The sequence below is a fragment of the Electrophorus electricus genome, chromosome 11, assembly GCF_041902795.1.
Source record: "Electrophorus electricus isolate QZ-2024a chromosome 11, ASM4190279v1, whole genome shotgun sequence".
NCBI classification, from domain to species: Eukaryota; Metazoa; Chordata; class Actinopteri; order Gymnotiformes; family Gymnotidae; genus Electrophorus; species Electrophorus electricus.
The window spans coordinates 13,038,040-13,065,461 of NC_137507.1; the positions used below are offsets into that span (position 1 = coordinate 13,038,040).

At 45.5% G+C, this 27,422-nt stretch overlaps 1 protein-coding gene across 9 annotated transcripts in view; it reads right to left on the reverse strand.

The window, feature by feature from the left end:
- grip1 (glutamate receptor interacting protein 1) overlaps positions 1-27,422 on the reverse strand; it is a 187,150-nt gene that overhangs the window by 103,345 nt on the left and 56,383 nt on the right. For 4 of the 9 annotated variants that reach the window (XM_081722731.1, XM_035528227.2, XM_081722730.1 and 1 more), the window contains exon 1: positions 4,937-5,438. The exons of 3 other annotated variants lie outside the window; for them this stretch is intronic. In XM_081722731.1, the coding sequence (XP_081578857.1) occupies positions 4,937-5,069 (133 nt within the window). In that variant the 5' untranslated portion in view covers positions 5,070-5,438. Of the gene's footprint in view, positions 1-4,936; positions 5,439-27,422 lie in introns of those variants that run through there. 2 more of the 9 variants (XM_035528230.2, XM_081722727.1) reach the window with 1 other exon arrangement.

The window sequence follows — 27,422 nt, forward strand, 5'->3', positions numbered from 1 at the left end:
AACACTGCAGTTCTCTGGAGGTGCAGCATATGTCCCGACTCACACAGGACATGCCACTCCAATGTCGTCTGTAATTAAGGCCTGATGTCTTCCTTAATGACACAAACAACGTGATCAAGTTTCATCAAGTCTCTTCAAGGCTGCGGGCTCTACCGCACAGGCCAGGGAGGAGGGGCAGGGGTTCTCACTTTGCCATGGCCTCCACGATGCCCGCAGCGCGGCAAAAATGATCATGGTACAGCACGGCCTGAGGTGATCTGGGACATCAGCTCACAGCGCGCAAGGAAGCTGGGACGGCAGAGACTGGAGAAGATCCAGCAGGATCCCACGAGAGCCTCTGCAGGTCCACAACGTGCCCGTGGCCTTCTGATTCTCCGGCACTCAATAAGCCCGTCTGCGCTAAATATTTGCAAAGCAACAAAAGTTCAACAAAACGTTCATTTTTATCATATTGCACTCGATAGAACGTCGCTTGGGAATAATTCAAATGGTACAAGATGATTTATGTTAACTAATTAGCTTCACTACAGTTTTTTAGGGTGATGGTGACTAATCGCTAGGACCAGCATCCAAACATGGGAACAAATAGGAAAGTCGCAGCACAACAACTCGAATGAAACATTTAAATATTGGTGAGAAGAACCAAGCCAGGCAGTGCATCAAGATGAACTTTACACAAATCCAAAAGAAGCCACCTCTCACCCTAGACCCCCCCCCCCCGGATGAGGTTCCTGCTTAAGGAGGAAGGGTTATGAAGTGAGCACTCTTAGCATCAATTCTAGCGCTGGAAGTCTCTGAGAGAGGCTTTTAGGGGAAGCATGAGGCTTGATTACCTGCTGCAAACTGCAAGCAGCTCATTAAAACCCATCCATTTCAGACATCCTCACAGTCCAAATGGCTGCCAGTGTGCAGCCCAATAAACGTCCAATGAGAGAAGCCCCACCGTAAGGGGGCCGATAGGTTTAGCGTAAATTTCCATGCCATTCATCCAAGCTTACTTACTTTTTGTTAATAACAGAAAGATTTATGCAAATTATTTGCCGTTTACAACAATCACTCCAAATCTCTTACTCTAGAGAAAACAAAACATCTCATCTAAGCAGAAGACAGGTTCTCTTTGGAGTCAAAATCACAATCTGTTTGATATTTATTTAAATTTCCCTGCTGGGCTTTATGTAACGCAATAGGGAAGTTAATACTTTGATATGCCAGGACTTTCGTGTGGCTCTTTGTTTCCCTGCAATGTTTGAGAATATTAACATTACTGCCACATTCTTTTATACAACTCCAACTTTGCAGATAAGCAAAAAGTCCTGGAAGCTCCCTTGATGACACTGTACAGGGTAGAATATGCTATCAGGTTGATCCTCTGTAGTCAAGCCAGTCTTTCCAACTTTAGTCTTTATTCTTTTTTTGGAAGAAAGCTCTAAGTGAAAAGTGGTCCTGTGGGCGTGTGGTGGCCCGAGCTGAAGAGGGGGCTGTCAAGCATTAGACAGACTTGTTTAAACCAGGTGTGTTTATTTACCACTTTAATTTTTTCACACTTGTTGCTCATTTGTAAAAATGATTTTTTTTTAAGTACTCCAAACCACAGGACAATGACATTATCAAAGACAAATACATCAGCGCTGAATGGATTTATTTCAGTATTTATAACAGTATAATCCCCCTGATACTTAAGATAGTACGAAATGAGTATTCTAAATGCTCAATGTCATAGATACAATGAGCCTGAAACAATTCCAACATGCCTAATCTATAGCTGGAACCACTGCAGAGCAGCAGGTCTTTGTCTGACTGTGCTGTGAACTCAGAAACTTTGACTACTGGTAATCTGTCTAGTTCTCTGCAAAAGTTGTGTCATGTTTCCAGTTGCCTCTTTCAAAATGACCCATTTTAAAAGCAGGGCAGGTCTGGAGATTTGGTGTATGTATATGTAAATTCGTATTACCATATCACTTTGTGCTAAGTGTTTGCATAAAGAGAATTTACAAGTGCCTTCATGGTATAGCTGAAGTGTATCATAAAAGCATGCAGCGAACCCTTGCCCTTTGTTTAAAGCCAGGTAAGAAAAGAGACGCAACCAATCACATGACTTCAGACTGCAAGGCTGGTGCCTGCAGTGGCAGATTACAACATACAACTGATTGCAAAATACATGGCAGTCTGTTCTGCACAACTATAGACTAGGTGTACCTAATAAAGTGACGCTTAAATGCCCTTCAGCAATTCAGCAAATATTTTGTAAGTATTTCAGCCATGGGAAAATCAGTTCAGAGACTTATTTTACACTTGAAGACCGACAAAATTAGTAGTACCTCTGTTGTATAAACTAAGTCTAATGCCTTAGAATATCTAGGAATGAAATATTTCTTTAGTCAAATATTCAACATTGAAAAAAGCTCCTCCAACAGTGTCTGGAATCTTATTATTAAGCATTCCAGACATTATTCCACTTCTGTGACTTAAATTAGGAAACAACTACATTACCATCATTTGACAGCAAAAAGCAGCCTTGTAAAAGAGATCATATAAACAAAGAAAACGGCCAGTGTGTCTTGGATTTTTTATGACCCATAGCTACAAATAAACCCTCTCACTAAGCTCAAAGCAGTCGGTGGATGGCTTTTTTAAAGACAATGAATACGGCTATAAGATGGTGGTCCCAAGGTTTTTTGTTTAGGCTTTCAATAATTTTAAAACTTTTATTCCATGTCATTTAAGAAGGAAAAGCGGACCCCTAAGGACAGATCTACTCAACAGAAATGTCGGAATCTAGAAAACTCCAAATGAGAATCACATCTGCTACAGTAAACACATGGCGAGACCATGATGGCTGATCTTTCTGGCTCTGCCTAGCCCCGGGGATGGCCACTGAGCATGCTCTGACTGACTCTCCCCCTCCGTCATGGTGAAATGCATCATTTTCTGAAGTCCTGATGCACGGCCACCTCCCGTGCAAGGAGGGCAGGGCTCCAGCAAGTCCCTGGGTGGACGAATGGGCCCCATTAGAGAGCGAATGGCAGGGTCCCACTCGAGTAAGTGTTTGATAAATGTACAGGATGGGCAGACTACAGCCTCTCCATGAATTATGCATGAAATTGGTATAAAAAATGGGTGGGGGTTTCTAGTGTGACATTTCCAGGAATTTTTTTTTCCCTTTTCTGTTTTTTTTTTTTTGACACAGAAGTTAATTAGCTTCTGGTGCTTACAGACGCGCTGGCTGTACTTAGCTCTAGCTGTATGTGCAGATTTTCAAAGCATCGGGGCCATCTCAGATTGTCATTAAGCCTTAATTGCTCTACATACCAACAGCATTCAGGTAGAGGCAGGAAGTGTGAGTGAAAACACAGCAGCTCTGTACCTGGTGGAGAGCTTAAAACACTCAGAATGCCATTTATTCTCCACACTGCCTGTGTTGGACTCACTCGGACTCCAGCTGGGTTAATTAGGTGGCCAATTTTACACTGAAGTGCGTTGCTTTTGGCAATTGCAAATCAATGGCAATGTCACGCATGCAAAAGTGAGGCTACGAGAGAGCAGGGTACTCTTATGTCCATTTTATTATTATTTCTGTGCAAATGAAACATAAAACATTGTGTGATAGAATAAAACCTAATAGTAGGTGTACGATCAATTAAAGCAGTTAACCTGAATTCAGACAAAGAATGAAAAACGGACACGGCCACTCGGCGGATGGGGGGGTCTGAGCTGTTGTTCGCTCAACATAACATTTTCATCGGAGACACTGACAGCCACATCAATACAGCTTATAGCGATGACTCTATAAATCCTGAGTAATGTGACTGATCTCTGCTTGATTCATTACCCACTCAATGTCATCTCAACGCTCTTAATGTCCCACACACACACACACACACACACACACACACACACACGCGCATCAAAATTAAGGAAGCTGCTTAATCTTGGGGACTATGAAATGACAGCCAACATCCCTAATTGAACTGTGCAGGTTTTCTGAGAGCTCTGCAGTAGAACCTGCCGGAAAGCTCAAAACCCTGGTCAACACACTGCAGAATGTAAAGTGAGGCTGGGGGACCCCGCTAACACCTGCTATAGATAGCACATCCCTCCCCCTCTGCGAGGCAAAGAATGTGGATGATGGGGAAGTTAGGGGAGTCGGACCCTGTCGTTTGCTGCTCGGCCCCCGGGGGTGCTGGGGTAAAGCCTGCTCGCCTCAGCACAGGTCAGAGAGGGTGGAAGGAGGAGCTGCTAATTACTGCAGCGTGGCTGTGGGGGGTTAAGTCCAACGAGCAGAGCAGCACAGGAATGCCAGAGATGAAAGCTTCAGAACAGATGAAAAGGGGACAGGCAGACAGGCGGCTAGCAGGCTTTTACAGCACAGCCACAAGCAGCCAGTCAGCAGAGTAGGGGAGGGATGAAACACCCCTCCACCCACCCCCCACCCGTGTACATGCATGCACATGGTAGCTAAGACAAGAACACTAAGGGAAGACCCCAGTGTGCAGAGGAGTAGGGCAAACAGGAAAACCGGGCAGCTGACCACAGCGTGCTGTTTTACGACCCACACGCCGTTAAACTCACTCCCAATCGATGGAAGTAAACACTAACCGATATGTCCCATTCGTCAGGGTGAGCACTACGGCCAAACACACGCGCGCGCACGCACACGCCTGCACACACAGAAATGTGCCAACTTCTGACCTTAATATACACACACGCACACACCCCCACGGTGACCTGGTCACGCTCCTTTGGGTTTCATGAGCCGTGCATAAGCCTCTTGATTCACAGCCCTTTCTGAGAGCAGAGCAAAGTCTCCTGCTGCGTCGGAGCTAGCTGGAGGGGAACGCTCAACAGAGGCAGCAAAACAATGAGTGGTGCGGTCGCAGGAGCCGCACTCCGTCGCCGGGCAGCCGGGCGGAGCAGGGGGTGGATGCGGGGCACTTACTGTGCAGGTGCTCCGAGGCGTAGTAGTACACATCCTCGTAGCCCTCATGGTAATCCTCCTCTGGCCGGTACTTTTTGCCCTTGCGGCGCCGGGACCGGCGGATCTGCCTGACGAAGCCGAGGAAGCGCTCCATGGCCGGCGGCTGCGGCGCCGCCACCGATCCGGACGCAGGCTGCCGCACTCCGGACACAGTGGAGCCACGGGCGCAGGACCGGGTGCGCGTGGGGGGGGGGGGCGTCCGCGTGTCTGCGCGGCTCTGCTTCACAAAGAGCCAAGGAGCGCTCTCCCAGAGAGAGGGAGCGGGAGAGACAGGCAGGCAGTGGCGGAGGAGAGGAGGGGGGAGGCGAGCACTAGTTCTGTCCGCCGGAGAGGAGAGCACAGGTCATATATCCACGGCACGCTGCGCACACAGGCACTCCCCTGGAGCTGGCTGCCTCCTCCAGGAGAAGAGTGCCAGTGTACAGCTCTCAGCCCAGCCTTGAGCTTCCTCCGCGCTTCCTCCGTGTGCGAGTGCCAGAGAGGGTGTGCGCATTGTGGAGTGTGTAGAGGGAGGGTGGGTGGGTGGGCGGGTGGGGGGGGGGGGGCGCACACTCACACACACGGTCACACACAAGCAGGCTCGCTCCTCACACTTCTTCATCTGAGAAGGGAGAGGAAGTCTGAGAGGCAAAGTTCAAAGGATCTGGCAACCAGGCGAGGAATCCCAGGACTACGAGTTTTCACCGCCCCTCCACTGCTCTTCTGAGCCCCCCACCCCCACCCCCACCAAGTCGAAAGGGGGGAGGTGTAGCGGCTACGTGTGAGGATTTTGCCTGTGTTTACCCGGGTGCGCACAGTACACCACGTGAATACTACCCAAGCAGCGGGGTGGAGGCATTCCAGACACTGCCCTCTAATTTGGCTCGGAGAAGCGCAAAAGGATACACAGAAACATGCTGGGACCGGTGGGTGGTGGAGGAGGGTTTTGTGCTGGCAAGCAAACAAAAGGATTACAGCGCCCTGCAGCAGGAGCAAGCCAGCTCCAGCCCCACGCACCCTGGACACGTGCTCGGGCGCTAACAGCATTAGCGGGCCAGAACAGCGCGTGTTCATTGGCCCGATACCCGTCGGCGGCACCTCGGCTCAAGCCAGCCGGGCAGCGTGCGTTGGCGTCCCCCGCGGCAAACCGGGAGCGTGCCTTGCGTGTCCACGGGTACCGCTGGCCAGAGGGAACATGGAGGCGAGGGCGAGAGACGCGCTGCCAGCCAGACGGCCAGGCTGCTGCTCAGCACTGGAACACAGGCAAAGCTGTCTCAAAGGGCCAAGGAAAAAAACTAAACCTCTGCCTATTTCCAAAAACACAGACACACGAGCGTGGCTGGGGGCTTACCTTGTTATTTCCTGACCCTGGAACTGAAGTATTTCTATCAACAGCTGCACGCTTGCATTACTATACAGGACCCCGGATGTCTGGTGATGGGAGGGAAGTTGGCACATATTCACAGCAGGGACTAAACACACAACCCAGGAGACAATGAACCACTCATCGTAATCACATTTCACATCCACTCAGGCAAGGACACTGCACCAGCATGTTGGAGGGAGCCTGCCTGAGCGCTATCTCTGTTCAGACACACACGTCACGATGGGGGTGCGGGCTGCCTATTTGTAAAAGGTAGTGGGCACTCGGTTAGTGCCCGCTCTGTGTTGCGCACACAAGCACTGAAGATCCAATTTAATCCTCGCTGCATGACTGCATGGCTTAGCATTGCTCAGCTGGCCTCAGAGGTTGGAAGGACACATGGTCAAGAATGCTGGCAAGCGTCACCCTTTGATTCCTCTACATACCGCCTGTAATGCACAGAGACAGGCATGGGCAGCCTTTGATGCAGACAAAGGGAGTGTAAACAACACCAGAAGCGTTTGCAATAATGTGGTGAATCAGGAGTACCCTGTGACAACGCACACTTTGAGAGATTTCTCTCTGATGACTGAAGAAAAAAAAAAACCCCAAAAAACCAGATGAGTGTTTTACTTCTGAAACGTTGCAGGAGACGGCAAATGTGTCGAGGGAAAAGGAATGCAAAGGCTATGGGGGCTGCAACATCTGCTCCTGGGAAAACATATACACCACTGTCAGGAGACGTGGACTTGTTTATCCAATCTGTCTAGCACCTGGAGCAATCAAAACACTTTCAGCAGATCCGCTCTTGGTCTGGGGGAAATGGGAAATCCCAGACACGATCAGGGTAGTGGGAATGTAATTGAATTAGCTGCATGGATCTGCAATTGTGTTACTCCTTTGCGGAGCACCATGGATACATTTGGCATGAAGGTTAATGTGGAAGAGAGAGAGGGGCCTGTTGGGAGCTGCAGCAGCATTTGGCTTGAGAAGCAGAGGCGAACGCACCAACCATCTTATAAGCACTTAAGCGGAAAATCATCCTGATGTGAGGGTGCACCAGGGGTGCGTTCGCGAACACCGAATGCCCAGGAAGTGCAAGAATGAGCACTTCTGGCAGCTGTTTCGGAGAAACCTTGTTTCATAAACCTGGAGCTCCTGCCAAGCCCTTGGTCTCTCTCCCTCCCCCACCTCACCACTCCTGGTCTCTCTTCAGCGTCAACCCCAAAATATCGCCCTCCGTCTCGTGTTCATGCCTTAGCGGAATAACATCTCAGGTTGAGTGCTGAAAGTTGCGGTGAAGTCATGGTGCGAGTCATTTAACACAGAAGCACAAAGACCAGCTTAAATGCGAGTGCGCTGGAAACAGGCGCGAGCAAGGCAGGCAGAAACGCAAAAGCTCTGACACATTATTCACTCTCCACCTAGGCAGAGCAGTCTCAATACCAGCTTGGCTGTTAGAGCTGCTTTGTAACAGTGTGTTAACTCTGCCGATGAATAAATGGCAAACTGTGCTGGGGAATAACAAAGGACCAGAACTGAAAATGAGATCCAGTGTGAATGAAAATGGTATATCGGAACAGAGTAGTGAATTCCCATGGTGGAATAAAGCATTATACCATCAAGCACATATTCAAGCACTGAATATTACCGAAAGTACACAGCATTGCTGAGTCAAGTGCTCTAAGCTTTGCTCAAGCAAACATGCGTGTGCAGACGTTTCAGGGGTGCACTGTTCTTCTGTTGCCCTGAAGAAGTCTGAATGGCTCTGGCTTTACTAATTCATCACGGGCCAGGGCTCAGGCGAGCTCTCTTCTCCGCCCGTGCTTTTAGCAAGCATTACAAAGTGCCCCTGCTTTTATATCCAGCTCATCTCTATTTGACTTTCTCTTTCGGCGCAAACTCTGAACACGGGCTGCTCAGCGTGCATGGGTGGTGGTGTAAGAGTGGAGGGGCTTTTTGTTAGAGATATTTATTTTATTTCTATGACTCAGAGTCTCATCTCTGGGGGCTTTCACGAGTAGGTTCACATTAGATCTCCCGGTGAGTGAGGATGTGCTGTTGGTACTGTACTGTGAATGGTGGCAGTAGCAGCACAGTACCATTATATTACTGATGTAACTTGATTAAAATCAATGCCTATTAAGGCACATCTGAAAGACAAAGCATTCATAATCATCAAAATGTCATCAAATGACAGGGCCCAAAGCGACATGGTACTGCAGCAGGGTGTGCAGGCTTGTAAAATCCAGCCCTAACTTGGTTTTTGTAGCAATAAACAAGCAAAATCTGCATTTCAGACATTTAGGTTGTCTACGGATTCTGCCCACACTGGTTATTAAAGCAAAAAAACCAAAACAAGAGCAGGCATCCTCAGTGGAAGAGCACCTACCTCTCATATCCACAATCAAAGCAACTGCACATTATGAACAAATAACAGAGGATGGGTCACGTGGGAACAGATATGTTCCTCATTGCTAGTTACATATTCAACTGTATTAGATAGGGGTATGCAGTAAGTCATTGCTAATTTCAGCACTGGTAACAAATATTCAAATGAAATTCATAGCTTGGACCACCCCTTCAGTTGTAGTTCTAAACATAGTCTACCGCTGAGTAGCACACACACACACACACACACACACACACACACACGCATAACATCATGGGGAGAAATTTGAGTAAATGACAATTTCAAAAGTGGGAGGCCCTCATATATCACAAAGATGTGCTTTAAGTATCTGCTGGGCAGATTCTCTGGCAAATCAAACTTATCAGGCAAACCTGAGCAATGGATGATGCTCCAAGCAGCTTACACAATAATACAGACAGTTCACTATATTGACTTGTATTGAATTTTCAGGAAGATAAGGCTTGTGGTCACCCTGGTGGTTTCCACACGCTCCTGTTTAGCAGGGAACAGTTTACAGCCTGAGCCGGAGGAGTGGAAAGAGCTGGCGGACGAGGCAGCTGAGGACAGGCCCTGTCTAATAACGTCCATCCACCAGCTTCATGGGCCCCGTGCGGTCAGAGCAGCAGTACAGAAGCACCGTACAGCAGAGATCAGAGCAGCCCTACAGCAGTACAGAGCCCAGGATCCAGGAACAGACCTCACTGGGAGCTTGTCTTAAGTGGAAATGGATCCACATCGAATCTCTATCAACTTTGGTAGTGTAGTTAAGTGTTTGCTGCAGATCAGTTGATAAAACCCAGCAGAAAGTCAGAGCAGAAGCACAGATGGAACTTGAATCAAAGATAAGGGGGGGGGGGGAGGGACAGATTGGTGAAATCACATTCAGATCAGGGTGTGAATGAAGTGCAATTGGAATCAAGCATGCCGTGCTGGGTATGAATTCCCAGCTGCTGTTGGTGCTGTGCTGCGGCAACATGCTTCGCTGCTGCAATGCGCTTAGCGCTTTGTTAAGAGGAACGAAGCCTCCCTGATCTTCTGCACGTTACAATCATTTTTCTTGAAAGATTTTTGGCAGCGCTGAGCTCAGAGTGAATATGCTTATTTGCCAGCGCCGCAGGTGCAGGATATGAACCCAGTTCACAAGGATGACAGAAGGAAAGGCGTGAAAATGTTCAGCAGAAGGTAAGTGATCTGCTGCTCACGGCAGCTCTGACAGGCCAAGCTGACAGGCACAACAAAAACCAGAAACACCTCAGTCAAAACAATACAGCAATACAGCACATATATGCACAATTGCTCAGTAATGCTGGTAGGATTGTAGAAATACAAACTGCCATCAACTATCTGTGAGCGCCATGTGATGAATGGGAGTGAGTAGGTCACAAGACATCCTCAGGGAAACCCCACCCCACCACAGGCTTTATGTGTCATCCCTGATAGAGGGAGAAATCTTGGATGACAGACCTAAATAATACACATACGTGATGTGACTTTGGATTAGTGATGTGCTAACTGTTACCTAACTGACATGTGAAGATGTCTACAGGAAAGCATTAATGGAGGATGACACCATGGGGGAGTGTTAGCGATAGTCTTACAAAAGATATGAAAATTGTTTAGATACTTTTACAATTTTTCAATAACTATTCACTTACTTACATTAATTAATAAATAATTAATTCATTAACAGAGGATTTGCAACAAAAACCATATTCGTGGCATTTTCTTTTTGTAAAAATCACTTATGACTGTCTGGTATGACTATCCTGTATGACTATATGAATTTGTTTTTGGTACTAAAACAATGTTTTTGGCCTATATTTACTACAAAATAAAGACAATAATATAAGTATTATTTTAAAATTCCTACATGAATGACGTATGTCTAAAGATAGCATATTTTAGCATATTAATGTAAAAGGTACAAATCAATATGAAAAATAATTACACATAAAGGGGAAATGGCTGGTGTTTGTTTTTGTTGGCAGGACTCGACAAGCCTTTATATATGTGTTCATCATTTTCAAAGTGATATCTGAGTAATACTCATAATACTTATGAGTGATAAGTAATACATACAGTTTTTGACTTTAAGGCAGATTTGTCCATCAGCCCAACCTTAAGTTGGATCTTTTTATAGTTTTCTACAAAACTGAGAAGTGCAGGAGACAATGCAAGATTTTGTGAAACCGAAAAAAAAATTAAACTACTTATAAGACTGAACACTGCTGAGCTACACTATGTGGACAAAAGTACTGGGACACACCTCTTAATAACTGAATGAATGTTTTTCATTCAGTTCCATTGCTACAAGTGCATAAAATCAAACATCAGGCCATGCATTATTAATAAACATTTGTGGAAGAATGTGTCCTTCTCAATGAATTTGAGTGTGATACTGTAATAGGATGCTGAAAGAGTTGCATCAACTCAGTTTGTGAAATTTATTCTCTCTTAGATATTGGATTTACCGTGATTAATTGTGAGTGGTATTACTGAAAAATGGAAGCGTATAGGAACCACAGCAACTCAGCCACAGTGTCAGATCACGAAGTTACAGCACGAGGTCTGTAAGTCACCTGAGCTTTGTGAGTTCCAAACCTCCTGTGGCATTAACATCAGCACAAATCCTCTGCTCCATGAGCTTCATGGCATGGGTTTCCATGGCTGAGCAGCTGCACGCAACCCTTACATCACCAAGCATAATGCCAAGCATCAGATAGAGTGGTGTAAAGCACGCCACCACTGGACTCTGGAGCAGTGGAATTGTGTTCTGTGGTGTGATGAATTAAGCTTCTCTATCTGCAGTCTTATGGAGAAATCTGGGTTTGGTGAATGCCAGAACCATATTACCTGCCTGACAGCATTGTGCCAACTGTAGAGTTTGGTGGAGGAGGGATAATGCTATGGGGTTGTTTTCAGGGATTGGCCTAGGACAGTTCTTACAGCTTGGAATAGTATGCTTGGGAACAGTTTGGGGAAGGCCCTTTTATTATGTTCCAGCATCACTTTGGCCCAGTGCACATAAAGGAATGGTTGGTTGAGTTTGGTGTGGAAGAACTTGACTGTCCCACACAGAGCCCTGACCTCAGCCTCATCCAACTCCTTTGGGATGAGCTAGAACAGAGAGTGCAGTCCAGGCCCTCTCGACCAACATCTGTGCCTGACTACAAATGCGCTTCTGGATGAATGGGCAAAAATTCCTACACTCCAAAATCTTTCAGAAAGTCTTCTCAGAAGAGTGGAAGCTGTTATAGCTGCAAAGGAGGGAGCAACTCCATATTAATGCCTATAGATTTAGAGTGGGATGTCATAACATTTCTTTTAAGTGTGTAGGTGTACTAATACTTTTGGCCATATCATACATATAAAGTCCATAAATATTTTATTTGCTGTCTACTATCAGATCAGAAATAGCTGGAAACATGACAGCTTGGGAGCTAGCTTGGATCTCATGGCAAAATTGCTGAACTGGTATAACTATGATAAACATGAGATATAGGCAGAGATCATGCAGTCTCAAATATTCACTTTCAGGTTTAGACTGCATTAGGGGAGATGGCAGAATCCCAGTTTTTAAAATTCCATTACTTGCTCAATCCTAATGTATCACTGGTGTATTAGCCCAGTGCCTATCAGCAGCAGGACGGAGGAACACTCTGCTCAAGCCTGGGCTGAGCCTGCACTGTTCATTAGCCATTAAGCTCCTTTCAAGTTCAAGTTCAAGTTCGGTTTATTCGTCACATACATAGTCATACACAGTACAACACGCAGTACAACACGCAGTGAAATGGTGGAATGGTGAAATGGTGAAATTTCTCGCATTCTGCTCCTGGACTGTGATTAGCATAAGCACCATTCTCCTTCTCTGCTCCTGGACTGTGATTAGCGTAAGCACCATTCTCCTTCTCTGCTCCTGGACTGTGATTAGCATAAGCACCATTCTCCTTCTCTGCTCCTGGACTGTGATTAGCATAAGCACCATTCTCCTTCTCTGCTCCTGGACTGTGATTAGCATAAGCACCATTCTCCTTCTCTGCTCCTGGACTGTGATTAGCATAAGCACCATTCTCCTTCTCTGCTCCTGGACTATGATTAGCATAAGCACCATTCTTCTCCACTAGTCTTGGACTGTGATTAGATGAAAACTCCTTTCTCACAGCTTTCAGATGTACCTCAAGCCTTCTCTTGCAAGGGACCGAGAGCAGGGTGACTGACCATACTGGCAGCTAACGTTTCCCTCCAACATTTCCTACATTTCAGGGATCATTCGCACAACCACCAGGTCACCTTACTTGTCCAAAGACGTAAGCATTTCATGGCTATAGCTACAAATGCGGTGCCTAGCCCTATATGGCTCATGGTTCACCTTAACCCTCACAAGTGTGAATAACAAGCTCGAGCACAAGGGAACTGATCACTGAAGCACACAGAACATCAGTGGATTTACAGAATACAAAGATTGTCACGGTATAGAAATATGACTCATGAGGAATTAAGGCACACCGAGGTTCTTATTTTAAATAATCTGTCACTTTTAGGAAGCTACATATAGCAGCAGACAAAGGTGAGGATAAATTAAGCAGGTCAGGCCCAGCACAGCAAAAACACACTCTAGATGTGGGAGCCCAAGGCTGCAGGGGGCTTGAACAATGTAGTGGATCACAGCAAAGGATCACAGCCAGTTATCTTTGGAGGCACAGTGCACAGTTGTCAAGACCACAGATTGCTCAGGGCGCTTCTTCTTCAAATATAAAGCTTTTTACTGCAGGAATCCACTGTTGCAGCAGCTCCCAAGATTAGCTGGAGACAAGATACCCCATAGAATTCCAGATCAGGGGCAAACATTTCTCTCTCAGACAACAGCAATGGCCATATTTCATGGATTAGTGCATCTAATTTGTAACTGTGCTCTTCCAACTGTCACTCAAACCAACCCTACATCTTAAGATAACATCTTGTCACAACTGAGAAGTTTGAGCATTATCTAGTGCACTCTTGAACTTGCAGTATAGTAAAATGTTCAGTACTGTAGTGGACTGAACCGGATGGGCTCAGAGCACATACAAAAGCAAAAAAAGAGAAAGGGTGACTAAGCTGAACTTGCTACAGTAAACACAATCATCTTTCTGTGTAGGGAACTTTCTGTGTGGGTTGCTGTAGTATGGCAGTTATGCTGATATTTCCCTTTGATGTAACTTACCTAATGGGGTGTGATGCACTTCGAGTGATAACAGAAGAGTGAGGAAAAAGTGGAAAAAAAACAACCTCTGCTGATTTCAGTGTGGCAAGTAAAATTAAACCTTCAGCATGACATCTTGCCTTATGTAAAAGATGCACATCTTTAGACTTGAAGATGTAAAGATACTCAGCCTTTTATCAGTTAGCAGTACAGCACTCCACACTCTCTACTGCTTCCATGTAAAACAGATGTGCAGCAAGGCCATGCCTGATGTGCCACCTTTACAGCCGGCAGGTTTCAGACAGCGAGGAGCCTCCTCTCGTCACGCAAGAGTCAATATGTTGGGCAAGATTACTTGAGCAACATTTCTGACTCACTGAGAGATTTCAGAGCTCAAGGAGCCTTCCGAATAGCGAGCGCAATACTCGACTAGCTCCAATCTACTGACACATCTGTATGAGTGTGGTTAAAGAAGTGCAGTGGTGATAGAAAATCCTGAATAAGGAGACATCGTCTCTCCACACTGACAGTCTTTCACATCTCAGAACAGTAGTTGCCCCAACATAGGCTCTTCACTTGGACAAGGTGGAAGGCATCATCTTCTTATAACGAGCACATCTGCTGTTTGGCAGGGGTGTGGTGGCTATGTCTGACGGCCTGAAGGCTGCGTCGTCATTGTTTTGGGGCCATTTTACATTCATCTGAGAAGGCAGTGACTCGTCCTCCTGATTCACCAATCCACACCAACCTACAGGGATTACTGGATCTTGAGATCCAGGTCAATACTAAGAGCAAGTATGCTGAAAAGCAACACAGCACACTTGAATTTACTGCGATTTCTCATTACTTTTTCCTAAATCCTGTGTACAGATAATTTTAATCATCATCGCATGTCTCACAAGCTTTTTTTTACCCCCCAACCATTTTTTTTCGGTCATTGCCAAAATACAGTTACAACTATTAATGTCCTCATAATTAAACCCTTTAGGGGCAGGACCAAAACAAGACAAGGCACAAATGAATACCTATAGGAGCAGAGCAACACTTAAGGGCCCAGAGGCATCCATCCACTGCAGAGAAGTAAGCAGGAGAAAAGCATTGCCAGATCCAATCCAGGTTGCAGCCAGCGTTCCTTTGATCAGAGGATGACATGTCTGTCCCATAAGATCCCAATAATCCTATTAACCGTAGCCAAAAGGAGCCATCCTAACAGTCAATTAGGGGATGAGAGGCCCATGCCTTCCCAGGGCCCATCCTCTATTCTACCAGAACTGTGGGCGGATGGTCAGTTCCGTTTGCTGTCTGTGCCCTGACAGGTTCAGATCGGGAGCAGTGACTGTGAAACGTGCATGACTGCTTCCGTGCTGAGGTGAAAACATGTGGATGCAACACTGGGAATGATGCATACTCAGATAGCACATTCATTTATGTCCCCCCCCCCCCCCGGTTTGGATTTAATCCAAAATTATAGTCCTTATCAGTTTGTGCATGTAAAGTAAACCTTGTGTGCCTATTATGAATATTCATTACAAACCTAAATGAGGTTTTAAGTCAACATTTACACATAAAATATACATTACATATGAAGGAGATACAGTAGCAACAATAAGCAACAACAACAAAGTTATTATTATCATCATCGTCGTCATCATCACAGCCTCTCGAGGTGACCTTCTCAACTAGCCCTCTTTACTTTACTGAGCATAAAACATAAACCCAGAGCCATTTATCGCTTAGCATTTAACAAGCGGAGCTGTAAAAAGCCAGCTTTTGGCAGTATGACAGCAATTAAGTTTAATGATGATCGGTCATAAAACAGCCAAACAAACACACAAATAGTAGGGGAACTTAGACTTTCATGAAGGTCACATGTGTATGGTATGAAACTTGGCACCTCACTCATGCACATGCACACACATCCCTGTGCAAACACACAGATGCATGCATGCATGCACGCATGCACAAATCCAACAGTCAAAACAGTGCTCAGCTAAAAATGCCAGCAAGGGCATTGTTATAGGCCCAATCAATGAAGTATTACAGTGTGTGTAATTAGGATGCAGTAAGATAACCTTGAGTTCACCAAGGAGGGCAAACAATTCCCAAACTCAGGTGACTGAGCCAAATTAGAGAAACTTTATCATTGGCATGACAAGTGTGCCAACTGACTAAGGTCTATGAGAAGGTATCAATCCCCAGCAATCAAAATGAGTGGCATCTCTACTAGTCATTATAACTTAAGGAGTGTCTTTTAACCTTCAGAGCAATTCACAGTAATTCACAGCTACTCACGTTCATCCATAGATCTGAAAAGCCGAAGCTGATGGTCTGGATATTTAACTACATAAAAGACCCCTCCAAGGTACTATTGATATCTCCTATAAAAGCCGATATGTGTAGAATTATTTTCGGTCTCTTTGTCTACTCTCACCCACTTAATATATTTGAAATGCAAAAGTCAACAGAACATCAGAAAGCCATTAAACATCAGAAAGCCAGAGAACTGGTAATGACCATTTGTAGACCTTTTGTGAAAAGTGAGTAGCAGCCAGCTATTTGCACAGCAAACTTCAGGAGCCCAGCATTTACATAGTACATTTACATTTTCTGCACTTAGCACACTGTGCTTTGTCATCCACTCATAGAACGTATAATAGCCTTTATAGTAGGTTAGAGTCAAAGATACAATTGAACCAGGCAGTTCTTGAAAGAAATGGTGAGGTCATGTTGAGGATTGGGAGCTCCTGGGATGAACAGATGCCCAGTTTTGCTGTGGCTGAGTGAGGGTACAAAGAGAAGAGAATAGGGCCTAGCACTGAGCCCTGGGGAACACCTTTGGAGTTTCTACATGAATTGGATGTGGACCCTATCCATGTTACCTGATAGGACTTGCCCTCCAGCTAGGATTTGAACCATTTCCATGCAGAGCCAGTCACTGTCAAAGCATATGAAGGGAACTTCTAAAGGTACACAATTTGTTTTAAACAAGACAATTATGAATCACTTTCAGACGATAAAAAACACTCACTACTAAGATATAGGATCTTACATCAAGAAAACAATATACAAAAGTCCATGACCAAATAGTGTGAACTGACTAGTCTTAAAAATCTCTGCAGATGTGCTCAGCAAAAACAAACTAAAGAAAGCTAACCAAACCCTGGAACCTAAGCACACACACCAGTAAGGCATGTTATTACACCAGGACCTAAATCGTACTTTTCCAGGAGATTTACCAGTAGATTTACTATGCTGGTAGTTTTGTCCCTAATATAATATAGTACTTGATCTAGTTCTTGTAGTGAAGGTAGATCACTCCTTATTCCTCTGATTAAAAAACAGCACTAGATCAGGGCTCATCACCCGTGCCTAACCATTTGACTTCCTGCTCCCTTTACCAGGACAGCCTAGGTGTCGGAAATTCACAGAATGAAATGCAGGAACCTTCTAGCAGCTTGTTATTTTGCTTGACTCTAAATTCCATCAGACTAACTTACCAGGACAACCAACATTTTCTGTGCACATCCCAAGGACAAAAGACACTTATTTGCAATCACTCTCAATATGTATAATAAATTCATTCATAGGTTCATAGTGCCACATGGTCAGGAGAAATGTTGATATATATATATATTTTATTCATTCACACAGCTATAAGTTCTACAAAATAATAACAGTTTAATGTGATGTTCGATATGACCTTAAATCTTGTAGTAAGTTCAAGTATAATTGTAGTGTTTGCTTCTAATATTTTAGTAATTTGTTCATTGTTTCTTTTCTTATTCTCTCCATTACTTTCTCATTAGTATTATTATTCATTATAATTGTCTTCATTCCACGTTGCTTACCTCATGCTAATTGTAAATAAATGTTAATCACTTATAATTGTGCTTACCGGTAATCTTCTATGAACCAATTAGACAAAATATATTAGTTAAAGTTAGTAGTCTGTAGCTTTCAAGTTAGAACAGGAAAGGAATTAAAGTGAGTTTAATCACTCTGCATAATCTACATGTTTATGATACTTAAGTGATTGAAAACTTCATTCCATGACCATGAGGTGTGAAATTGTTCAAGAAAAGTAGGATTATTCTATTTTAACTTTATTCATGGTGAATCTCCTTAAAAGGCCTTAAAGGAAATTCATGACATTTTCTTGACCTATACTTTGTTCAAGCAAACCAATTTGTATTTGTGCTGATGGAGATAGAAGTTGTCTCATCCAGCTGGCAATTAATTAGTTCCAGAATCTTCAGCAAAGACAAGAATAGCCTACAAAACATACCAGTACCAAGACTCAGTATCACTATGTCACCTTCTGGAAAGGTCTATGTACAAACTCGGCTAACTCTCCATCTGAGCCAGCTTCTGGAGCCTAGTCTAATGGATCAGGAACAGCTGGCTTGTGAACCAGAAACATGACAGAAAGGGGACTCTGCTGTTCGCCCAGCCGGTTCAACCAGGCTGAACCCAACAAAGCGCAAGTTGTGTATTCCTACTTACACCTATGCATGAGTTGGCATCGCTAGTCATGCTCGTTCACCACGTTTACCAAGGTTCATCTTGTTTTGGGGAATTCAGTTTTGTTAAGTTTGTTTCGCTAAAGCTCCATTTTAGTGAATTCACTACCTCAAATCATTATTAACATATTCCTCTATTTTCTATATGCATTTTTCCTTTATCACTGATTACTCAAACATATTCTTAGCTGCAATGGTTGTAATTCAAGAGTGGTATTCCCAATTTCATGTAGAAAATTACTCAATTTTCCCTGCTAATCCGGGTGGTGCCCCAATTACTCTTCTCAGTTTTGACTGCCGGTTTACTAAGATCTTCAGAAGCTCCATGAGCAGTGTGACCACACTAAGCAATGTCCATTATGTAGGTGAACTAGCACCCTTTGTTCATTGAAGCCAGCGGCGGACGATGATGTGAAGTGCCTGCCACACATTCCATGTTCCAGCTATACGCGAGGTCAATTTGCTCTTGTTAAGGTGTGCAGCACGCTGATCCGATCCGACGCTGCAAAATTATTGGAGCGGTGGGTTGGCATGCCGCGCTTGGCTTTGTCTGGTGTTATGAGCGAGCTGGAGAATGGAGGGGGGTGTCCAGACGGAACGCAGGGGAGGGATGGGATTGGCTAAACAATTCCATTAAAATATGTTCCCCTTTCAAGAGGCAGCTTCTCTGCAACATGCTGAGCAGAGCTCCAAAAAGCAGGGAGAAAAGCAGGCCCAGAGCACACTCTAATGGCTCCTAGCATTTCCTCAACAAGGGACTTATGCGAGTCACACATGGGGCGGGGGGGGGGGGGTCATGGTATGCAAATGTGGTCTTAGCTGGAAGCTGGGAGAGCGAAATAAATGCACATGTATCAATAACTTCAGCAGCAGTGCGAGAGAGCTACTGGGAGAGCTGTACCACTTTCCTTCCAGTCAGAGAATGTGAAGCGAACCTTTAGTTCGAACAAGCAGGGGGAGAACGGCACGAGCATGGTGAAGAGGAGGCCTCCCCGGCTCGCTCCTGTTCCACCTGCGTTTGATTAAACTTCGCCATGAGGTGCCTTCTGTGCGTAGATCCTCCTGGAACGCCTCTCCTACACGTTCATATTGCTGTCACATCGCTGTCTTTCTTTATTTATCACACTCCTATCTCTGCTCCTCGCATCACACTCCTCCTGAATACATAATGTATTGAAATGTCCTAAAGCCAATCTCTCCAGCAAACAGACAAGGCAGCTGACCCAAAACATCAAACACCACGTCAGTGGTTACAAAAGGGGAAAAAAGGAAGTTTGATGCACGGATTAAAAGCTAGATCTCATTTTCTCATGCTGGAAGGCTTATGGCAAACAAGCCTAGGTAGCAAACTAACCCTGGGATAAAGGTATAATTGAAAAGAGGTGACGGGTAAAACCTAAAAGACGTCAGACAGACATACTGCGCATGAGAGGTTACAAAGGCCGTAAGCACAGGGCATGAAATACCCTTACAACATCACTAATAAGTCAGGCCTGGGCTAGGAACACATGAATGACATCATTTACAAGCACACATGATTTATTTAAAATTAGAGTCGGGGGCAACATTGTATTACTCAGGAAATTAAACATCTAACCCCGTCATCTCTGCACAATAATCCTCCAGACTCTAAAAATATAAATTTTACTTTTCATTTCGAGACCCAGAAGCACAGAGCAGAAATAACAAGCAACGCAGCTGTTCTGAATAGACATCAATCTTAACAGTTAAAACCAAAAACCAGGCTACAGTAAACTTTAATATATTTTGGGGCTCAACCCTGCAGAGCAAAAACAACTAAACAGCATGTGTTGTGTCTGCTGGAAGTCTAAATGATCACTGGTGCTAAGGGTAGCAAGGCTGTTCGACTGTGCTGAGAGAGAGAGGGGGCACGGCTAGCCAAGTAGCTGAGGCTGGACTGCATGAGCGAGCAGAGGAGCTCTTTGTGATGTGCTGGGTGATAGCTGGCCCTCAAAGTTGAAGTCTTCAGAGTCATCTCAGCATGTGTGCACATGGGCACAAATATCGTAAAGAACAAGGGATGAATGAGGGAAGAGCAGAGAGACAGAGAGACAGGGAGAGCATACCTGTGAGCACTGGGAAGAACGGGAAGGTTTTATAACTTTACTACAATTCACCAAAATGAGAGAGCAACCAGAGTAGCTAGCTGCAATAAAATGGCCGTTGGGCCTAGGTTCATCTAAATGAATTATCAGCTATGGTCAGGCCAAAATTACATTCCTCTGTTAATGTGCCACATTCTTCAGACCATAAATTTCACACTTCACAGTGTAGCAGTTTCATGGAACCTTCATTTTCATTGAAAATGAAAGACTATTAAAATAGGAGGAGTTTAAACCTCCCAGGGCTGCTGCAGCATCCTGTTCACCATAGCTCTGGCATGCATGCAACCCTGCCTTTCAGTGCAGGTCATGGTAAACCGTTCTGCTTCGGAAGAGTCCGTCGGTTCAGCCGATATGCTCCGCTGGGTTCAGTGGTACTGTCTGCCCGCTGGCCAGAGCACTGCACATGCAGAAACGACAACAAAAACAAATACAAACAATATGACATGTGGGCAAGGGAAGGGAGAGGACGAGTGCGAGAGCGCGAGAGAGCGAGTGCCTAGGGCCACCTGTACTCTCAGCTGCCCTCATTAGAGAAACAAGATTCTGACAAATCAGGCCAGGTCAGTGATATCGCAACGGCTGACGTTCCTGATTAAACACTGATAGTCCAGGGACATGTATTCAGGGCTGTAGATACGGGCTCTGGGCAAGTGCGCTAGTGTGAGCATTTTCTTTATAGTCCCAAACACGCTTATCTGTTTGCTGTTAGCGAAGTGTCATCCTCCACTGCTGGCATGGAGCAATCGGTGGGTTTTAGCCCTGTGCCCTACGTGCAAATCCAGCACAACAAATGTCATGATATTAAAACAGGGCCTTGTAAACCTGGCATTTCTGGCCAGCATTCTGAAGGGTAATTCTGTCTATAGACAAACCTTTATCTCTGTTTACTTGAACAGGGTTTGGTTTTCTACGTGTGCTGCCAACACAAGCTCAGATTGGCATGAATTATTTGCGTTTAGGAAACGGCATACATATTCAATGAGTCTCAGCGGACACTCTGCAACCAAACTGGAACCTTTTCAGAACTGGCAGCACAATGAGCAAGTGTCCATCAAATCCTGCACAAAGGACAACTGCAGATTTTGGGTTGGCTGCTTTGAGCCCAACGTCGCTCCTGCTAATCCGGAGGCCCGTGGGGGATAAGGAGAGAAGGAGGTCAGCCAGGAGGGTTTTATCGTGGCGCTTGTGTTCACGACGGTGACCCGCGGCAGAAATAAAGCTTTGCATTTGCCTTACATGGCGCCGGGGAAACGGAGTGCGTGCAGAGGCTTGGATGTTGACACGTGCTGCTCTTTGTCGCCAGGCACAGGTGCGCGCGCCGTCTCTGCAGTAGCCTCTCTGCACACGCATCTACAGCCACTCATTCAGGCGGAAAGCTGTAACAGTGCATTGTGGGATAGACATCTCCTCCTTGCCTTCTGCCATCTTCTTCCCCAACAAGCCTATTACATACATATTACATGACAGGCCTATTACACAGAGGGTACAACAGAGGCACCTACAACCAACACATTTGAATGCATTTTATTAAGAGTAATGCATACCTGAAAATGTCTAAATGTACAAATAGAAGCTCTTCTGCCATTTTGTGTGTAGTATACAGAAAGCTCTTTGCAACAATTACAATGGTGCTTGTGAAGTATGCAGAGAAGTCATTTAACAAAATCCCTTTCAGCGGTGGAAGGCTAACCAGGCTTTATGACGGTTATGTTTGTGTGGATGATTCAGACTTTGAATAAATGAGTACCATTTTGTTACATTAGTTTTCAGACAGGATACAGAAATCTGCAGTGATCTGTAGAATGCTGCAATTTGTCTAAATGCAGAAACATTTGCAATTACACGGCAGTAATTGGAGTTAGCAGGGAAATGTAGTTAAACAAAAGTTAAATATTTAGTCTACATATGCAGGGAAGTAAAAGTAAAAATTAAATCAAGCACTTAATGCAGTATTTGGACTATGCATTTAATTTACACCACTTCATCTCAGTAAACCGTATTATTCATTTAATACATTTTAAACAGCCAATTAGCACAATGGCACATCTCAAAAATAACACATCTGCCACTGGCATTATTTTGTGCTGCTCTCCAAAAGCTATGGAGCAGGATGCTTGATTAGCTGATAATGAGCTTGTCACCTACCTTCCTCCACCTTAAAAGATTCAAATGCAAGCTTCATACATCAACACTATAATCAAACAAGGTGTTGGGCTTCGACATATACGATTCCACTCCTCCGAATACTAGTCGTCATATCCATTTACTGCTATACTTCATCATAATTATGACGATCAAAGACGTTGTTCTGTGGCTCAGAGATGGTGGAGATCACTGCACATTTCCAGCCCTTATTTTATGTTCACAGATTCACTGAATGACCGTGCTGGGCTATGAGTTCACAATTCAGAGATGGTGCTTCGGGCCAGCGGCCATGAAGACAGGGGCTCTAAACAAACAAACTAACAAGCAAACAAACAATATCTGACAGCTTAATCAGTTATCAGGTATTGTCATTTGCAGCCCTGTTCCAGTGTGCTGCCTGTCACACACATGCTGTACAGCAGAGGCCACGTACAGTTTGGAGCATTCTCTCTGTGCAGATGGTAACTGAGCACATTATGAAACTCAATAAAGGGAATGAGAAAAGACTTAGCACAACACAAGACTGCTGTATCAGATTTCAGCACAAGCCATGTAGAACCTTTATTCACCACTGCTACACGCACAATTATAGAGACTGCACCTGGCACAGGCCACAACATGAATTCACTGAGGTGGTCCAGTGGGGTCATTCACACAACCTCTGACCTTTTGGAATCCACAGGTAGTGAAAACTGACCCCGTTTTGCTTTTTTTGGTCATGTACACCTGTGCATTCTCATGTTTAGCAGTGATAAAAATACTATTCCGCAATCATTCATTCAATATTCAGTATAAAGTACTTGATTCATAAACCTCAAAATAACATTCCAGACTGAGAATGAATCTATGAATTGAACAGTGCGGCTGTTTTCTTGGAGGCTAGTTTAGCCCAGTATTTAGCAGGTTTGAAGGAGCAGAGAATAACGAATGATCCACTATGTCATTAGACTGTGCTGATGGGGTTCTGATGGCAAGATTATGGGATACTGCTGGGATCTAATAGTGCTAGAGCAGCTATGCCAACAGTGTTAGCACACACCCACCAACAGCGTCTCTCTGTGGTGACACACCAAGTGACGGGACCCTAAAAATAAATAAATAAAAAATAGATCAGACCTTTTCTACTATGAACTACTACGCCTTCTAAGAGACATCACAGTTAACCTGAAAAGTAATTGTTTAGGAAATGCCCTTTTGAACTAACTCAAGGTGCTATAGCTCCTATTCAATGTAGGTTTAGTGTGAAAGAGCAAAGCAATGTGTGTGTGGAATTAAGAGTGCCCAGCAGGTGTCCACAGAGCGACGCCTTCTGGTGGGATTGCGTGGCGCGTGTTTACTAGCATACTGCTCATTCTCACACGTATCACCTAGCCTTCGTCAGTTACGCCACTCTGTTTTCTGTGGCTCCAGCGGGGAGAGAGAGAGAGAGAGAGCAAGCAAGCGAGCGAGCGAGAGTCCCCTGCAGGGCGCGCCATGTGAGCCGAGACAGCCGCGCGACGCCGCTCGGCTCCCCCGGAAAGCCCTTCGCCGGGCTCCTCTCCTCCGGCCTCATCAACATGCACACGTGTGCTCGACCTTGAGGCGAACAGGTGCGGCCTGCCGCGCTCCAGGCGCGAGTGGCCCATCGATCCTACGCAAAGAGAAAAGAACTATTTTGGACCGAAGCAGCACATTAATCACGGCGATGGAAATCTGCTGAATGCACAGCTCCGGTTGGTTTTGTGAGTGCGGGCGGGGCGGAGTGGGTGGGGCTGGGCAGCTGGGGTAGAGGGCGAATGGAGGAAACGTGGTGGTCGGGGTCAGCTACGCACTAACTTGATTCTGATTTTGTGAGAAATAGAGACGTTCATGTCTCTCGTGTGAGGAAAAGGAAACCTCTCAGCACTTCCTCTCAACAGCTAAAGACAGGTTCTGTAGAGAACAGTGCCTGAATGAGCCGTGCTGAGCAGTCAGAGTGGGAAAGGTGCTTAATCGCAAGTCTGATTTATTATAACACGACTCAAGGTTGAAAGCGTCAATAGCGGTAATTAACAGACGTTAGTTACACACACTCGGAATCCTGTTTCACCGAGGACTGCAGAAATGCTCCGGATTCTCCTCTATTGAGTCGCGGAGTCTATGACCAGGCCGCCGGCACGGCCGCGTGTCACGGGCCTCATCACATCCTCATCGCTGCTTCCCTCACTTACCACAAAAAAAGCGCGCGCGTTGTTCTGCACAGGACAGCGCATGTTCACGAGGTGAATGGTGCCATGTCAGGAAAAGTCCCAGATCAAACTCCTTCTTCTTTTCTCTCCCAGTAATTGGCCTTTGGATTCAAGTGGAGCATGTCCAGGGTAGGTGATGTGGATGGAGCAGGGTGGAGGGGACTGGGTCACGTCGCTCTTCATAGTGAGGTATCTACCGGTTCCTGACGGGGTTGACGGTTGCGGGCCAAAAGTGACTCCAGCATTCAACGAGGCCCATTGCACTAATGTCGCATGATGGAGGCGCAGTGCACCTGGCAGCACACATCTGCTGGAGCTAGCGCCCTGAGACGGCATCCAGAGAGTGACAGAACCCTCCCACGGTCAGCGTGCCCCGAGAACCGGCCCCTCCACGTCCCCCACAGCAGCACACAAAGAAGTAACTGCTCTACCAAAGACTCCCTGTGAAATGTCTCTCCCTATTTTTTTTTGCACCAAGGATATATGGGTGCAGTGATAAGTGCAGAGGCAACTGCCCTTGGAGTGGTTTTGCAGGACACAGGTCATCAAGTATAAAAAAGCTGGCTGCTCCAGCCTGTCGGAGAGCGATGGAGTTTGACATTTGCCCAAGCACTCTGTCTCACCACCGGCTCAAATCCTGTAAAAACCTAAAGAGTGGACCATGCTAAGCTATGCCTTAAGAGTTCTATCAGCACTAACCATGTGGAGTACCAGGGGTTTTCTCTTAGTGTATTGTGCAGCAATTCATTCAGAACAGACACCATTTCAGACGTGTTATTTTCGGAGGCGAATAGCCAAGCTCACTGAATGAACCCCAACTCAATAAAAACACTGATTAGTGCAATTATGGCATTCCGAAACTCAGGATCATTTTTTTAAAATATCAGTCAAACAGTAAGTAGGTTCTCAAAAAGATTTAGAGCAGTCTTGAGTCTCTTTAAAAAACAACAAGCCGGATATCCAAGCAGTTCCGTTCACTCCTTCACAGGTTTTTTAATGATTAACACATATTCATCTTAGGTGCAACACATCCATTATATCTAACTGCAAAGTAAACCCAGTTGTACATATCCAAAACATCCTCATTTTCTCCAGGCGCTACGCAAAGAAACCCATCGGTGCCCGTATGAGCAGTTTTATTTGCAGGCTGTGGAAGTTTGATGAGAAAAGGCAGTGAAGGGTAGGGACTCCATTATACACCTCACCCAGCCCGGGGCACTCTGGGCTCAAGCCAGTTGCAGCACTGCAAAAATTAGGCTAATCTGATTTGGCAAAAGGGCAGATCAATATATATGATTACTATGCACGGCCCAAAAGAGGAACTCTATCCGTCTTGCCACGCAATATGGCCTTGAGGAATTCTGGGGCATCATCTTACCGTGAATATATTAAAACCGGCTGTGGGCCATCTGCTCTACAAGCGTGAGCTTGATGGCTAATGAGAGAGCCGTGAGAGGAGGCGACGGCAGCAGGATTAACACGCGTCAGGCCTCCTGGCCACCGGTGCAGACTGATGGAGTCGTGCATTAGCACACAGCCATTAAATTCACCCAGCGCCGGTGTCTCCTGCAGGGAGGCTGGCAGGGGCACAGCACTGGAGGGGAGGTCAGGTCTACCCAAAGCACAACCAATCAAACCACCTGGCACCTATTCCTGGATACAACCCGTTAGGAAAAAGTCCATGTCTCAGTGTTATGATTCAGTGTTAAGACAGCAGACGGGCAAACGGAGTAGACATTTACTGTTGAGCATATTATTCTTTCTTTGGTGTTATTTCTTTTATTTAGCATTGGAGCCTATGGGTTTTAAATGTAGCGCAAACTCCATATTTCTTCCGTTTCTCCACGTTTCTAGTGGGCATGTATCCAGTTAGCATTCAAGCAGCACATTCACATCTGTGGACTTTGAAGGCTGACGACAGAGGCTACTGCTGGGATTTACATTTTATAAGGAACACAATGTTTTTAGCTAGTGGATTTGGTTTGTATTTGACACACACACACACACACACACAACCACACCCGTGCATCATTATAGGCAGCAGATGACAATCAGCAGTGTTTAGAGTCAAAGCTGTACTGGGGAGAGGCTTTAGACTGAAGGCACCCAGCCTGCATCTCATTCAGCTAGTTAACCTCACCTTCCCCTACCGCTGGGAAAACTAAGCATTGGTCCTCTCTGCCAGAGATTAAAATCACGCTCTGCTTTACAAAGCTTCATCACTGTCCAGCCAGCCGGCTGCGCTCCCTCTCTGCGCGTTTGGAATGGCCCCTTTTCCCCCAAACCTGCCCGAGCCTCCGTGCGTCGCACCAGTCAGCTGCCAGTTGGAAATGAAGACGTATAAACGAAGACGCAAGTCCTCGTGTTCAGAGTCGCAGGAAGTGAAGAAACCCCATCTCGGCGGAGTACTTGTCGCGCCTTGAAAGGATGCTAAGAGTCTCCTGCTGTTTTGTGTTTAAAAAAAAAAAAAGTATTCACGAATATTAATTCAAGACACGACTCTCTTTCTGCT